At 39.3% G+C, this 16,559-nt stretch overlaps 1 protein-coding gene across 2 annotated transcripts in view; it reads right to left on the bottom strand.

Moving 5' to 3' along the window:
* Window positions 1-16,559, bottom strand: part of SIDT1 (SID1 transmembrane family, member 1) — a 155,158-nt gene that overhangs the window by 96,604 nt on the left and 41,995 nt on the right. For both annotated transcript variants that reach the window (XM_006884279.1, XM_006884280.1), the window contains exons 2-3: window positions 8,617-8,738; window positions 6,981-7,151 (exon numbers count right to left, since the gene is read on the bottom strand). In XM_006884279.1, coding sequence (XP_006884341.1) covers window positions 6,981-7,151; window positions 8,617-8,738 — 293 coding nt within the window. The remainder of the gene's footprint in view (window positions 1-6,980; window positions 7,152-8,616; window positions 8,739-16,559) is intronic.

The raw sequence follows: 16,559 nt of genomic DNA on the forward strand, positions 1-16,559 counted from the left end.
GCATATAGGTTGAAGAGGTATGGAGATAGGATGCATCCCTGGCGTACACCCTTCCCAATTTTGAACCATGCAGTTTTCCCTTGCTCTGTTCTGACGACTGCCTCCTGGTCCAAGTATAAGTTTCACATTAGAATGATCAAGTGTTCTGGGATTCCCAGTCTTAATTTCACAAAGCTGATGTGAAACAACAGAGCAAGAACTCACTAGGGAGGTAGGGAGACATATATTTCAGCTACCATCCATTTAAAGACTAAGGTAGGACTGCAATCCTAGAGGTATGTGGTTCAAATCCACCAGATGCTCTGCTGGAGAAGGAGGAACAATCTCCTGTGCCAGTCAGATCTGATTTGACAGTACATGCACACAAAATAATTTAAAAAAAATTAAAAAAAAGACTAAGGTAGGTCTGGCCCAAATCATTGTATTTGCAATTGCTTCATACGCATGTACAAGTTAGACAATGAACCAGGAAGACCAAAGAACTGAAGTGTTTGAATTGTCGTGTTGGTGAACAATATTGACTATACCATTGACTGCCAGAAGAGCAAACAAATCTATTTTGGAGGAAGTTCAACTAGATGACACTTCATCTCACAAACGTTGAGCATGCTGTCTGGAGGTATGAGTCCTTAGAAAGGAGACATCATGTTTGGGAAAGTAGAAGGTCAGCAAAAGAGGAAAATTCTCAGTGAGATGGATTGGTACAATGACTGCAACAACAGGCTTGAGCACAGTGGAGATGGTGAGGCTATCACTTGGGAGGGAAAGGTTTCAATCGGTTGTTCAGGGGGTTGCTATGAGTTGGAACCAACTCGAGGGTATCTAAGAACAACAACCATCCCTTCTCAGGCTTAACTTGTTCTCAGAAAAGTCCTAGTAACTGTGTGCATTTTGAAATGCTTAGAGTGTCTGGTTGCTAACATTAGGTCACATTGTTAAGAGATGAAAACAGAAAACAAAGTGAGGGAACAGATTTGCAGTTCCACTGGCATGCAAATCATTCATTAACACTTGCTCAGAGTGTGACCTTATGATTTCAGTTTCACAGAATTCAGTTCTCTAAGGGTCTAATTAATCTCATACAAAACTGAACCTATAATTCAAGTACATTGCCACCAAGTGACAGTAACAGGTCAAAACTACAGAGACCAATCAGTAAGCACAACCCTTCTTTGAAATTCAAACAGTATTCTAAGTAATCTGTTGCTACTTCTCTAGACTGTATAATTGTGTAGTCCCATATCTTTGAATAACTTAACTGGATTTTAAAAAAATAATTGAAATAGCTGAAGTGATAGCATGATAAAAGGCATAGTTCAACAGTAATTCATTCTGTAAAAGACAATGTATATGAATGATTTTGTAAAACAATATACACGAATAAAACCCACAATGTGTTTGAATGATTGTATAAGACACAATATATACATGAATACAAATTAACAAAATAGTTAAATTAAGGACCATATTCAGACACTGTGTTTAGGTAATGGTTCTCAACTCTGATTTTGCAATCACTTGAGGAACATACACACAAACACACAATGCCCTGGCGAGTCTTAGTTAATTGATCTGAATGGATTGGACCCTCTAGAGAATATTTTTTCTGCATAATTTTGCTTTTTTAAATGTCTTAGCTCTTGAAATGATCACACAACCCATTTCAACACTGGAATTAGCAAGAGGGTTTGGAAAATAATTGTATTCTCCCCTTCTTCAGACCATTAATCATCTTGCCACCTGTCTCTTGGATTTAAAACCATGTGAAGGGATATTGATGAAACTAAGATAAAGATGTTATTCCTCTTAGCAACTCCACTGGCTACAGACCTTTTAATTTTTTTAATTTGTGATTTGAATTATTTTTTGGTTGGTTTTTAAAAATTATTTTTTAATGTTACATTTATCTCTCTCTCTCTCTCTCTCTCTCTCTCTCTCTCTCTCTCTCTATATATATATATATATACACAGCATATTCTTTCCATTTAATTTTTCCCCCTATTCACTCATTAATGATTTAATGGGTGACTTTAATCCGCGGCCCTCAGGCCTATTTTTAATTGTTTTTTGGTTAAGCATTCTTCTAGGTCATATAGCCCTGGCCTGTCCACTTGCTGTACAGAATTCATGGTTGCTGTGAAGTTGAACACTGTGACAGTGATGTGTCAAATGTGATAATGGTTACCCATGGTGGACAGTGCTTGGTGGAGTTCCCCGATTAAAACAAGATTGGAAGCAGAAGTGGCATCCACTTTTGAAATAGCTTGCCTCCAGAAACCCTATGAACCTGAAGAAAGGATGGAAGTTATACAAGCGGTCAGGTCTTTTGTTCAAAGGGTAGCTATGAGTTGCCTAAGACTCAACGGCACTTAACAACAACAATATTCATTCATTGTTGCACATTTCCCTCTTTGCCCAACCCTTCCTCCTCAGTTTGCTTTTCTCTTTGAAGAAAAAAAAATTCTTTGATTGTTATACAAGCCCCCCCAGTCCACAGTCCACTTTGCTATGCATTTCTTTTTCTGTAATCTTGTCATGAAAATAATACCTAATACCATATTCCTTTTAAACAGTTCTCTCCCTCATCTGTTTCAATGCAGTATACATTATTTATCCCCTCTTTTCTTAGGTTCCCCCCAGTCCTGATGTCAGTCCCATTTTACAACACTGGGACTATGCAGTGTTTGTCCTTTTGTGACTGAGATATTTCACTCTGCATAATGTCCTCCAGGGTCACCCATTTTGTGTAATATTTCATGAGTTTTTTGTTTTTCAATGCAGCATAGTATTCCATTGTACAGACCTTTTTAAAAATATATAAACTGTCTTTGTTGTTGTTATTGTGTGCTGTTGAGTCAGAACCGATGCATAGCTGACCCTCCAGTGGGCTTTCAGAGGCAATACATTGCGTGGGAGGAGGTTACCCATCCTTCTCCCATGGAGCAGTTGGTGGATTCAAACTGTATGCCTTTGAGATTGCAGAAGGAGGAAAGAATAAACTCTCTTGGGAAATTTAAAAAACATTTTATGATAGAACTCTGGTGGCATAATCTGTAAGGAGTTGTTTGCTTAACAAAGTTGGTACTTCTCTAGTGGTTTTAATCCACCAGCAGCTCAGAGGAAGAAGAATGAGCAACCTCTTCCTGTGCAATTTACAGCCTCTGAAAAGCCGCTGGCAGGTAAACTAGGAGTTGGTTCCAATTCAACAGCAGTTTGGTGGGTTTTGTTTTGTTTTTTTAAATTTCATAATAGAAAAGAATATTCAGACCAGAAAAATAAACTGTGAAAAAACTACTATGAACTATTTAAGAACATTCTGATTTTTAAAAACTTAACTGAAGAAATAATTTTAACTTTAAAAATGGAAATATAACAAACAGAAGAGTGCACAAATCATAAGGATATAGCTAAATGAATTCTCACAAGGTAAACTCATACATTACGCTCTCTTTCCTAGTGTTACATAGCTTTTGAGTAAACTAATAAAGGGTTAACACGATTAGGAAAAATCTTTTTATGCTTTGTTACTTTCTAATCCTGAAGCACCTGTTGTGAGAGTTGTTTTGGTGTTTTCCCCGTTTGTTTCAGTGGTTGAGAGTTAAAAGCTAACTTCTGTATTAACTTTGATTTGCTCGCCCTGTGTCAAATCATGGAGGACCCTCTTGTAACACACAGGAGGGAAGCAGCCATCCTTGCAATGATAAGAGAATTAGTCAGCATGACCATGACACCCCTAGACTACATCAGGGAAAATCAAGATGCAATCCATGTCCTTTCCTTACTAAATCCTACCTCTGGCCTCTAAACAAGAGGTAGATTTGGAAGCTTATCCTCCTTGTCTCTTACATGCTGATGGGTAATGAAGCTCTGCTTTTTATTCCACACCTTTCTCTGAGACGGACTTTTGGTGGCAGGCAGTAGACCCACAACTTGGCAGTAACAGTGTCACTATTCTGACTTCTAACTTTTTAGAACAATTGCGTCTGTTTTAAAATGCTGTAGAAATGGAATAAAATAATGTGCATTTTCTTTTTTTTAAATTTATACTTACTTATTTACAAATCTTGAATACATTGTTTTTCACACAAGATCCTTCCCATTTCCTTCACCTCCCACCTATTGAATTGTGCAACCCCATGATTAGTATCCCACATGCCCTCCCCCTCATCCTCATCCTTCTGCTTCACTCCCCTTCCCTCACCTTGAATCTTCATACTCATTCAACAGTTATGGTTTTATACAGTATTTGTCCTTGTGGGACTGAGCTAGTTCACTCAGCATAATGCTCTCCAGTCCATCCCAAGTTAGGTAGTAATTTACAAAATCATTGCTCCAGTGTGCTGCATAGTATTCCATTGTATGAATCTATCACAACTTCTCAATCCATTCATTTGTGGTTAGACATCTGGGCTGTTCCCATGTTCTTGCAAGAGTGAATTATTTTTGTCTGGCTTTTACTTAATGTTGGGTTTGTGAGCTTTACCCATGTGGTAATGTAAAAATGAAATAATTTTCATTTTTATGTAGTATTTTACTGAATGAATTTCCTACAATTATATATTAGGAGTTAGGAATAACTAGTAATTACACTGTCAGGCCTCTGAAATGATAGCAATTTCAGTAGTGACAGTGATTTTATTATGCTTTTAAATGACATTTCTGATAGTTTATTAGCTTTTAAAATATATTTTGTGATGAAGCGTATACTCAAGTCTCCTGTTTGTTATTCTGTTTTTAATTTGCTTTTTAGGCAGGTACACAAATAATACTTGTCTTTTCCATGAGCTGATTTGTGGTTTGGTTGATTTCCCCCCTAATATTGTTTATTTCTATTTCATTGCTTTCAGCTGCTATTTTATTGTTTACTTTTCAGTTCTTTTTCTAGCTTCTTTTTCATAATGAATTTTTTCAATTTTTAAAAATGTTTCTTCCATTCAATATAACTATTTTGTTTTAGTGTAAATAGTATATATGACTAGGTCATTATAGTTTGTTTAATTCATTGCAAAAAGATATTTTTCTAGCCTCTTGAAATGAATATCTAATGTACTGCTTTTATTATTTCCTAACACATACACTTGAAACGAAAGCCATGCTTTAGTTATAGCTCAAAAATTTGGGTATTTCATACTTTTACTATCATCTACTCAAAAGATTTGCTAATTCTTACTATGATTTAGGGGTGTTTTTTCCCTTTGACCTTTAAATAATATAGAAGTTGACTATCCATTGTAAAATATTTGAGAGAAGTATGTAAATACTAAGAATTGTTAAATATTCAGGAGAATGATGGGTAATCTCCTCTTGTGTGATTAATTTTCCCTGAAAACCTGTTGGAGGGCTCAGCTATGGGTCGGTTCCAACTTGATGGTACACAAGAACAACAAGAAACTGCTTAATTGTGAGATATTTGGGGAATTTTTTTATAATCATCATTTTGATAGTACTATGAATTAACTTAGCCGTTTGAAACTCATTGTACTAGAGGCTGGCAAGTTTGATCACCACTCCATGTGCTCTTGAAAACAATAGATATTCTTTAATTTTTGACATATGTTTCTAAAAAAATTAATTCTTTGAGTCATGTTGTGCTTATCTTCATCAGAGGTTGACTTTTTTCCTTTAAAGAACTAGTTAGTAAATGACTTGCAAAGGATGGGGTCCCTGTCCTAAGTACTCACTATCATCCTCTCAACATGAAAATAAGATGTGAGTGTGCTCTAAAAAAATTTATTTGAAAAAAATGGATGTCTATACAATGGACCAAAGCAGATGGCTGCTGGCTCTAATTTTTGCATGTATTTCTCAGGTTTTTTTTCTGCCTATTTTTTCCCCTATAGATTTTTCTATATGAGATTCTGTAGAGAAGTCTCCTGCAAAAATTGTGAATTTGTCCAACTCTCCTTTTGGTTCTGCTGTAGTTTAAGTCTATATTACAGAATACAAGGAAATACAGACCTTGAAAGCCATCCTAGGGAAGACTTTATTGTATTTATTATAGGGCCTGGAGAATGACAGCATGGTTAGTAAAGAAGAGGAAGAGCTTCGGTGAGATGGACTGACAGTGTCTGCAACAATGGATTCAGATATAGCAATGATTGTGAGGATGGCACAGGACTGGGGAATGGTTTGTTCTTTTGGGTCAGAACCTACCTGATAGCACCTAACAACAACAACAACATCAACAACAAATATAATTGTTGGTTTCATTTCAGAGTGCTATCAAGAGGAGACCGATGACCTCATTAGATTTCTCAAAAAGGACAAAGCCACATAGCCTATTATGTTATATATCTATCTCTATCTTTATCTCTCTCTATCTCTATATCTATATATCCTTTTTAAAAATTTTTATTTACTGTGATTTTAACAGAAGTTTACAGAAAAGTTGGATTTTCATTCATCCATTCCTTGTCGCACATTTTCCTCCCTACCTCCCTAGTTATCTTTTTTTAAAAAAAAATATACATGCAGTGTTGCATAATTTCCTCCCTCTCCCAGCCCTCCCCTAGCCCACTTTGCTAAGTACCTCTTATTCTGGGCTGCCGTTATACAAAAAAGTAATATATGATTATTTGTATGCCTACATATATTCATAAGGTAGAAGAAGAAGAGAAAAAACTAAAGTCTTCCTTTTAAAAAAATCCTTTAAAACAACTGCTGTGATTGGCAATTTAAATTAATCAGTACTCAATGACTCTTGCTTGGTCTAAAAATGGGGCAAAATCCTCACACTGACCTCTAGACAGCAGAGACACCTATGAGGCCAACTACTCTTAACTCTCCAAGCCAGTTCCATTCTCCTTCTACATTGTGTAGTTCAGGGCTCACAGCTGATCTCTAAGAGGAGAGTCCAACAGGTGAAGATGTAATATGCTACGTGGATAACTTCCTTCTAGCGTGCTTCTCTGTTAGGGTGGTATCTGGACTGAGCACAGGAGAGCAGACAAGAGAGAAGGACTACACTGAGTTCCGCTTACCAGAGCTGAAAGTGCTTGATCTTGGTGACCTTCAGTTTGTACTGGGCACCCCGTGGTGCCATGGAGGCCACGTCTACAAAGATTAGTTGCTCCAAAGGTCCAGTTTCATTGGTTGCTTCCGAGGGACATAAGGTGCGGCCCACTTCCTGGTAGTTGTAGCTCTTATGGTATCTGCAGTGGCCATTGCGGGTGGAAAACAAACAGCAAAACAAGCACAAGAATAAGAAAGACTTAGTGTATAGGCAGAGAGAAGCCTCTATCTCATTGCACATTTCCCAAATTTGTTTTTAAGTGCTACATTTTACATTTCAGACCAGACCACTGATAGCAATTTTTAGAGCTAATTAAATTAGTCCTAGTGTTGCAGCAGGACTGCATGTAGGGATGTAGGGCGTGTTAGTGTTGTCCAGTTCAGTTAAACAGTGTCCGGATTATGTTGAAACATCCTGCTAACTCGATGGGGGGAAAAAAAATATCAAAGTTGAAGAGCAAAATTATACTGCTAAGACAGCCAGCTGATTTTGGTTTTCTGCTCTGCATACGGAAAATGTCAGAACCAAGTGAAGGTTATTGAACTCTCCAAAGTTTCAATTTCCAGCTTCTTCAACCTTTAAAAATTAGTTAATACTGTAGCATGTGCTCATGACTGTCTGTCTCCTGGATTTTTTCTTATTAATGCCATAGCACAATATTTAAAAAATTACTGTAACTGTAAATGAATTAAATTCATATAGTTAAAAAGAACAACAGACCATATGAAATAAAATATTCAATTAAAAAATAGAATTTTGTAGAAGTCTCTCATGGAAATTTAAGCTCAAGAGGGCAGGAAGTTTGTCTTCCCCCGCCCCCCCCCCCCCCCCGTTCTGTGTCCCCAGCACCCTACCATTTAGTGGTGCTTTGTTGATGCTACTGAGTGAAGAATTAATAAATTCTGTAGATTCTTGGTGGATGAATAATTTTTCCACTAGAGCTACAGAACATTCTGGAGAGAACATAATAAAGAAAAGTTCTTCTGGATACTGCAAATCTAGGCACAGTGTTTATGTGAAGTTGACAGAAGATGGAAAGTGAGTTTGGTGTGGGTACTATTTCATCTTAGAAAAAAAATTTGTAAATAGCCCATTGCTATGGACTTGATTCTGATTTATAGTGATCTGTACACACAAGGGAGCTCAGTGGAGTAGCCAATAGGGAATTGTGGTACCTCTCTGGTGGTTCAAATCCACTCTAAAGGCAAAGAGGGATAATTTCCTCCTGTAAGATTTACAGCTCTCAAAAACCATCTGAGGCGTCAGTTATGAGTCAGTTCCGACTTCATAGAAGAATAGAGCTGTGCTCAACAGGCATTTCAACTGCCTTCCCCGCACCCCCACTCTGCCCCACTATATTGAAAGAACTTTCTTCAGGGTTATCAGTTTCAGAGAGGCTTGAACTTCCAACTTTTGTGATTAATAGCTGAGTATGTTAACCATTCAACTACTGAGGGACATTGCTTACACTTGACATTCATAAAATACTAATGTCTAGTTTACATCTGGTTTCTCCTTTCACCAGGGTAAAGATGAGTGAGTTCTAGGACATTAAACAAAACCAAATGTGCCGTTCTTTGTTGTCTAGAGAAAGCCCCACTCACAGTCCTTGGAAGAGCAGAGGAACCTGCCAGGACAGCACTCCCTTCTGCTGGCGAACCACTACGAGCACTGGGAAATCCAGGTTCTCAGAGGAACTGTTCACATACACCCTCACTGCATTCACCTGCAAGGCAGAACAGAGAGACAGGTGAGGAAAAGGCCCACACATGGCTCAAAATGCCCCCCTCTGTTCACTTTCTCTACTCACGCTGTAACCGCCAGGGCTTTAACCCTTGATTGCACACTAAAATGACCAGAAATATTGATGCCTGTATCCAACTCTCTGAGACTCGGTATATTTGGTCTTTGGTGAGGCTAAATTATGGAGGCTCCAAATAGTCGGTTGAGGGGTTTCAACTGGACAAACAACAGAAGATGTGGAGAGTGAGCCCAGAGAAGGAGGAAGAAACTTAACTTGCTTTCTGTCTCATTTAATTACAAATGTTAGAGACACAAATGTTAAAACAACAAACCAAACAAAAAAAAAACTCCTCTAAGAGCCTTGATGATGTTGTTGTTGGGTGCATGGAGTCGACTACGATTCACAGTGACCCTATGATAGGTGACAGAAAAACTATGATTTTGGTTTGGCAAATGATACTATGCTTCAAACCAAATGCTCCTGCAACATCTCTCTTAAAGCCTAACAGATGGCATGATGCTTGCACCAGCACCAAATCATGAGCTCCCACACAGACAGATATAAGTGCTGACAATTTTTCTCTTTGCCCTGTTCCACAGTATAAATTAGTTCCTGACACAAGATGCTTTTTTATGTCAGCAGCTTCATGGTTATCTATCTAATCTATCTATCTATCTATCATCTATCTACCATCTATCATCTATCTATCCATCCATCCCCAACTCAAGGATTTAACTCTATTGTGATTGTTTTAGAAAGATGGAAACAAATGTGGTTCTAGATCTGGAAGTATTTATCCTCCCTAAAGTTTTATAATACTCTGGCAACTTCTGAGGTGACCAAATAGGGTAGAGGGGAGGCAGGGTGGGGGGAAAAAGTAATACTTATGAGATTTTCTTGTTCAAATGTATTAAAGCCCGAGCAGTCCCATGAAAAGAGCTTTATCAAGGACAATAAAATAGGACTGCAATTAAGCCCTGAAGCTCTTCCACATAATCAAATTGGAAACTGAGATAAATGGAGAAGTATGGGTATAATTTAGTGCTTTTATATAATTTTCCTTGATCACAGCACTGTTTTGAATTTTAAATGTTAGAACAATCCAAGAGTAGTTTAATAAGTTGATAAGTGAAAATTCATGAAAGAAAGGTTTTTCTTGTGCCTATATTCAAAATGTTTCCATGGAAATTACACAATTTCTGAAATTGCTGACAGTGAGGAAGACTTGAAGCACTTAAAGGAATGCAGTCTTCAGTATGGATTGTGTCTCAATATCAAGATTCTTACCCTTGGACCAATAGGCAGTGTCATGATGGATGGAGAGGAGATTGAAACTGTCAACAGCTTCATCTTGTTGGATCCACAATTAACACCCTTGGTACTAGCAGTCAGGAAATAAGGAGATAGAACTGGGAAAATCTGCAGTTAGAGACCTCTTTATATTATTGAGGAGTAGTTATATCAGTTTAAGGACTAAGGTGCATCTGATTCAGGCCATAGTCTTTCAAATTACTAGCTATGCATTGAGATGTGGACAGTGAATAAGGATGACAGAAAAAGAACTGAGGTTTTTGAGCTGTGGTATTGGAAAAGAGCACTGAACATCCCATGGACAGCCATGAGAAAGAACTGATAGGCCTTGGAGAGAGTGCAGCCAGAGTGCTCTTTGGAAGCACAAATAATGAGGCTTCACCCCACATACTTGGACATGTTTCCAGAAGGTGCTATTCTTTGGGACGAGATATGCTATCAGGATGGGTGGAGGGTCGGCAAAGGAAAGGAAGACCCTCAATCAGATAGACTGACATGATGACTGCTGCAATGGGCTCTTGTGTGTCAGGAAGTGTGAGGATGGCGCAGGATAGAACAGGGTTCAGATCTTTAATCATAAGGGTTGCTGTGAGTTGAACTCAACTCGAGAGCACCTAACAACAACACATATTAAAAAAATTTTCCATGGACATTATACAACAGTTAATATTGCTAAATCATATCTCCAGTATTCTCCTCATCCATAAACTCTGGATATTCCACAACTCAGCTCAACTGCCTTTGAGCTACAGGTGACTCACAGCTGATCTTCCAGTGACTTTTTGATGGCTGTAAATAAACAGGAAGAGATTGTCTATGTTTATCCAGAGGAGACGCTAGTAGATTTGAATTGCAAGAGAACCACATTTGGGTTAGCAGTGCAATTCCTTGTTGTTGTTATGTGCCTTGGAGTCACCTGCAATTCTTAGAGACACAATTATAATAGCTCTGAACTCTGCTCTGTGCTGAGCCAGTCTCACTGACTCTGACACACCTACCCCCATTACCCCAGTTACTGTGCCAATCATCTCATCCAGGGTCTTCCTCTCCTGCACTGTCCCTCCACTCCTCTGTGCATGATGTTCTTCTCCAGGGACTGGTCCCTCCTGGCCATATGCTTAAAATATGTGAGATGTTGCTGTTGCTGTCATGTGCTGTCAAGTCATTTGCGACTCATAGCGACCCTATGTACAACAGCCCTAAACCCTGCTCTATCCTGTGCCATTTTCACTGCCTCTGACACACCCATGCCAATTACCCCAGTCACTGAATCAATCCACCTCATAGCAGGTCTTCCCCTTCTGCGCTGTCCCTCCACCCTCCCAAGCATGATGTCCCTCTCCAAGGACCTGTCTCTCCTTATAACATGTCCAAAGTATGTCAGACGAAGCCCCAGAATCCTTGCCTCCAAGGAGTAGCCTGGTTGAACCCTCTCCAGGATGAATCTGTTTGTTTTCTTGGTTGTCCATGGTATTCTCAATACTCTTCTCCAGCACCACAGCTCAAAGGCATCAATTTTCCTTCTATCCTCCCTAGTCATTGTCCAACTCTCTGATGCATAACAAGTGATTGCAAAGACCATGGCCTGTATCAGGCGCACCTTAGTCTCGAGAGAGACACCGTTGCTCTTGAGTACTTTAGAGAGGTCCCTAACAGCAGACTTTCCCATCGCAATACATTTTCTGATTTCCTGGCTGCTGATGCCAAGAGTGTTGACCGTGGAGCCAAGCAAACTGAAGCTGTGAACAATCTCAACCTCTTCATCATCCATCCTGGTGCTACCAATTGGTCCAGTGGTGAGAATCTTTGTCTTCTTGACATTGGGCCGCAGTCCATACTGAAGGCTGCAGTCCTTGACCCTCTGCAGCAAGTGTATGAGGTCCTCCTAAGTTTCAGCAAGCAGGGCTGTGTCAACTGCAGAACGCAGATTGTTAACAGATCTTCCACCAATCCTGACGCCACACTTCTCCTCATAGAGCCCAACCTCTCAGATAATCTGCTCTGCATACAGGTTGAAAAGGTATGGAGATAGGACACATCCCTGACATACACCCTTCCCAATTGTGAACCATGCAGTGTTACCCTGTTCTGTTCATGCCTCCAAAAAGTAGTCTGGTTTTACCTTCTCCAGAATAAACCCATTTGTTCTCTGGGTGATCCATGTATATTCAGTACTGTCCTCCAGCACCACAGCTCAAAGTCACCACTTCTGCCAACCCTAGTCACTGTCCATCTTTCTGATGCATGGCAAATATTTGTGACGACATAGCCTGAATCAGATACACCTTAGGCTCCAGATTGAAACTGTTGCTTTTCAGTACTTTGGAGAGGTTCCTGGACAGCAACTTTCCCCAGAGAAATTTGTCTTTTGATTTCCCGACTGTTGGTGCCAACAGTGTTAATTGTGGATCTGAGAAAGCGGAAATTGTTAGTCTCAATCTCTTCTCCATTTATCATGGTGCTGCCAATTGGCCTAGTGGTGAGAATCTTTGTCTTCTTGACATTGAGCTTCAATCCATATTGAAGGCTGCAGTCCTTGACCTTCTGCAGTAAGCACTTCAGGTCCTTCTCAGTTTCAGTGTGCAAAGTTGTGTAATCTGCATAATGTAGGCTGTTGATGAGTCTTTCTCCAATCCTGATGTCATATTCCTCCTCATAAAGTCCAGCCTCCTGAATGTCCAGTTCAATATATAGCTAGAAAAGCATCCCCAACACACCCCTTTCCCTATTTTGAGCAAGCATTTCCTTGTTCTGTTCTAAAGACTGCTTCATAGTCCAGGAATATGTTTCACATGAGCACAAATATTCTAGGATTCCCATTCTTCTCAAGCAACTCCCTACATAACTCAAATTCAACATGTCTGGAATTGAACGTATCACTCCATCATTACTAACTTGGTTTTCCCTTATTATTTTTCTTATCATTTCCCTTGCTTGATGATGGCCACATCATGCAACCATCCACTCATTCAAGTCTGAGAATTATCCTTGATTATGACTTCTTTAGAGCCCTCGATCAATGAATCATCAAACTCTACTGCTTCTAACTCCTTAGTACGTTTGACATACAGGCCTCCACCCCACCACCAAGAACAATCCCATGGCTCTCCCCTTCCTCACTGTGACCCTTGGCAGATTCCCTCTAATATTCCTACCTCCAGGACTGAACCAATCTCCCCAAGCTAAAAAGTGCAATTTTTTTTCTTAAAAGATCTTTAGTGACTGGGAATTTTCAGAGTTGTTCCAATGTAATGAGTGAATTATCGTGTATTTATCACCTGGCTTTAGTAATGGTTAACAAGTACTTGATTTTATATTATTCATGCCCATTTCCCCACTATCTCCCACTGGATTATTTTCAAATAAACAGTAAATATCATGTCTTTTCTTCTGCAAATGTCTAAGTAAATACCTTAACAGATAAATCCACTTCATTTAAGACAGATTTGTTTGTTATTTTGGTAGACCATAACATAATCCACATTCTTGTTAGGTGCCGTTGGGTCAAGTATGACTCATAGCAACCCTATGAACAACAGACTGGACCCTGTAGTATCCTGTGCCATCCTCATCATCTCTGACACACTCAATCCCGCTGCTGCAGTCACTGTCAATCCATTTTGTTAGGGGTCTTCCTCTCTTTCATTGACTCACCATCTTTCCAAGCATGATGTCCCTTTTCAAGGAATAGCCTCTCATAGTGAAACATATCCAAAGTATGAGAGATGAAGTTTCTCTATCCTTGTCTCTAAAAAAGCACTCTGGCAACACTTTTTTCAAGATTTATCTATTTGTTCTTTTGGCAGTTCTTGGGGATGTTCAATGCTCTTCTCCAACATCACAGCGCAAAGGCAGCAATTCTTCTTTCATCGTCCTTATTCACTGTCCAGTTCTCAGTTGACTGAAAAGACCATGTCCTGAATCAGGCACACCCTAGTCTTCAAACAGATATTCTTGCCCCTGACAGTGGACTTGTCCAAAGCGATACATCTCCAGATCTTACAACTGTTGGTACCAAGGGTGTTGACTTTTGATCTAAGTAAGATGCAATTCTGGACAGCTTCAGTCAGCTTTGTTGTTAGGTGTCATCGAGTCACCCATGATTCATAGCAACCCTATGAACAACAGCTCAGAACCTTGTACTATCCTGAGCCAATCTCACTGACTCTGATACAAGTGATGCCATTGCTATGGTCACTGTCAATCTATTTCATCTAGGTTCTTCTTCTCTTTCACTAACTCTCCACTCTTCAATCAGCACGAGCTCGGCTTAAAATCACGACTGTCTGAATCAAAATAATACAAAAAGAAATCTATTAAACTATCAATCTTCATCTAGACCTTGTCTGTATCCCTTTCCATTACCTAGGATGAAACATACTATTCTATCTTTCTTAGGGACTTTGTACAAGAGGATAGTTCCCTAAATTCTTTACCCTTTTCTCTAAGCCACTGCTTCTTAGAGTTTAGCATTTTTTAAACAATTCAAATCCCTCAAGGCCACCTCCAGCATTTCTGATTGAACAGACCAGGAATGGGACTTAGAAATATTGCTGTTGTCGGCGAGCTCTGGTGGCTTAGTGGCAAGAAGATGCACTGCAATCCCAAGAGTGCACTGTTCAAATCCACCAGATGCTCTGCTGGAGAAGGAGGAACAATCTCTTCCTGTACCAGTCAGATCTGATTTGACAGTACACACACACACACTCATAAACTAAAAAATAATTTTTTAAAAAGAAATATTGCTGTTGTTGTGTACCATCAAAGTGGAATTGACTCATAGCTGACTCTCTGGTGGGTTAATCTCATGGGATGAGACTGCTCATCCTTCTCCTGTGGAGTGGCTGGTGGCCTTCAGATATGCGCCTTCAGGATTGCAGCACAGCTTCTTGCCACTAGGCCACCATCCACCATCTGAAATATTAGTTGTTAACATCTCCTGTGTTAACATGTTACTTGGAGTCTACCCTAAGAAACAATATTCTAAAGATAATACATAATGGCTTTCTCTACAGATGACCCCTTTTGCCAGCAACTCCTCACTGTGTTTTATCAGATGCACCATCATGCACTCACTGACAGTTCCTGCATGTCTGGGAGCCACTGTGTGGCAGGGCTGGCACTGGGCAGGCAGCGAGGAGGGCTACTTCTAGAGGAGAAGAAAACAGATGTATGACTGACACATTTACCCATAACTCCACCACTCAGCCTCACCTCCTAATTCTATTCCTTGTCTGGCTTTTGTAATCAACTTACTATTTTATTAGTTTATAATGATATGACCAGCTATAATAAAAGACAACAACAACAACAACCAAGCTCAGAGTTACTGGCATAATAAATTGCCCAAAGCTATATTAGAGTAGGGGATAGAGGACACTGGGCAGGTTTTCAAGATGATCAGATAATGGATTATCCCCAGGAAAGGAAAGTACTCTGCTTGAAATATGCTGTTTTCTGGAGGCTAATGTGCATTTGAGAAAACCAGATTACTTTTGTAGCAGAGAAGCATGCTGTGGAAAGGTGAAATTCAATGAAGAACACAGTATTAACCCTGCATAACTACACTTACACTTTGTAACAGACCATGTTTAGGAGTCTAGATTTCCCCCCCCCTGTTGTTTCTTTCAGTTGTCATGACAACAAAAGTGCTTCTATTACATTATTCTTTTTTTCCTCTTATGTTTATTACATGCACGGATTTACATTACAGCTAAGAAAGAACAATTATTCAAGTAATTCCACCTCTGATATTAGATAGATCACTCTCATAAAGGGTCGTTAAGAAAGCTTAGAGACTCCCTTTTTAATATTTTAGAATAGGTCAGTAGGGAAAAGTTCAAAATTACACATAATATATCTCTGTTGTATAAAAAGGATGAATATTAGTTTTATTCAATCTTATTTTTTTTTTCTAAAAGAGTCTGGAGACTCTATTAGTTGCATATCCATTTAAGAATCAGAGATTATTGGTTTCTATAATAAAGTACACCACTATCTTGAAAACTAAGCTCTTTTATAAAACAAAGGCAATAATGTTTGTTAACGGGTCTTTTCTGCACTGTGCAACTCTTAATTATGTATATAGTGCGATAGTGTAGATACTTCATTTTTTTTTATTCCTTCCTTTCTTCTTTCTTTCCCCTTCTTCCCTCCACCATCCATCAGCTATTCATGGAGGTTCTACACGGAGCAGGATTTATGGTAAGTGCTGGAGATAAGTTGAGGAAGCTAGGTCCCTGAGGGACCCATGATCTAGTCAGAAGGATGAATTGAAAACTCACCAATAAGAGCATACTTTGATGAGCATTGTAGCAGCAATGGGTTTTAGATGCTGTGTGGAGAAAGTGGCCACCTACGTGGGAGAACCTAGGGACACAACATAGAGGCTAATCAGCCTGCTGCTAAATTATAGGGAGGCTGAGCTCCTCCATATGACCTTGACTTAGAGTGTTAGAGAATTATACACTTGGAATATACTCAGGGAGATGA

The sequence above is a fragment of the Elephantulus edwardii genome, unplaced genomic scaffold, assembly GCF_000299155.1.
Source record: "Elephantulus edwardii isolate Elephantulus edwardi_28Jun2011 unplaced genomic scaffold, EleEdw1.0 scaffold00032, whole genome shotgun sequence".
Lineage (NCBI taxonomy): Eukaryota > Metazoa > Chordata > Mammalia > Macroscelidea > Macroscelididae > Elephantulus > Elephantulus edwardii.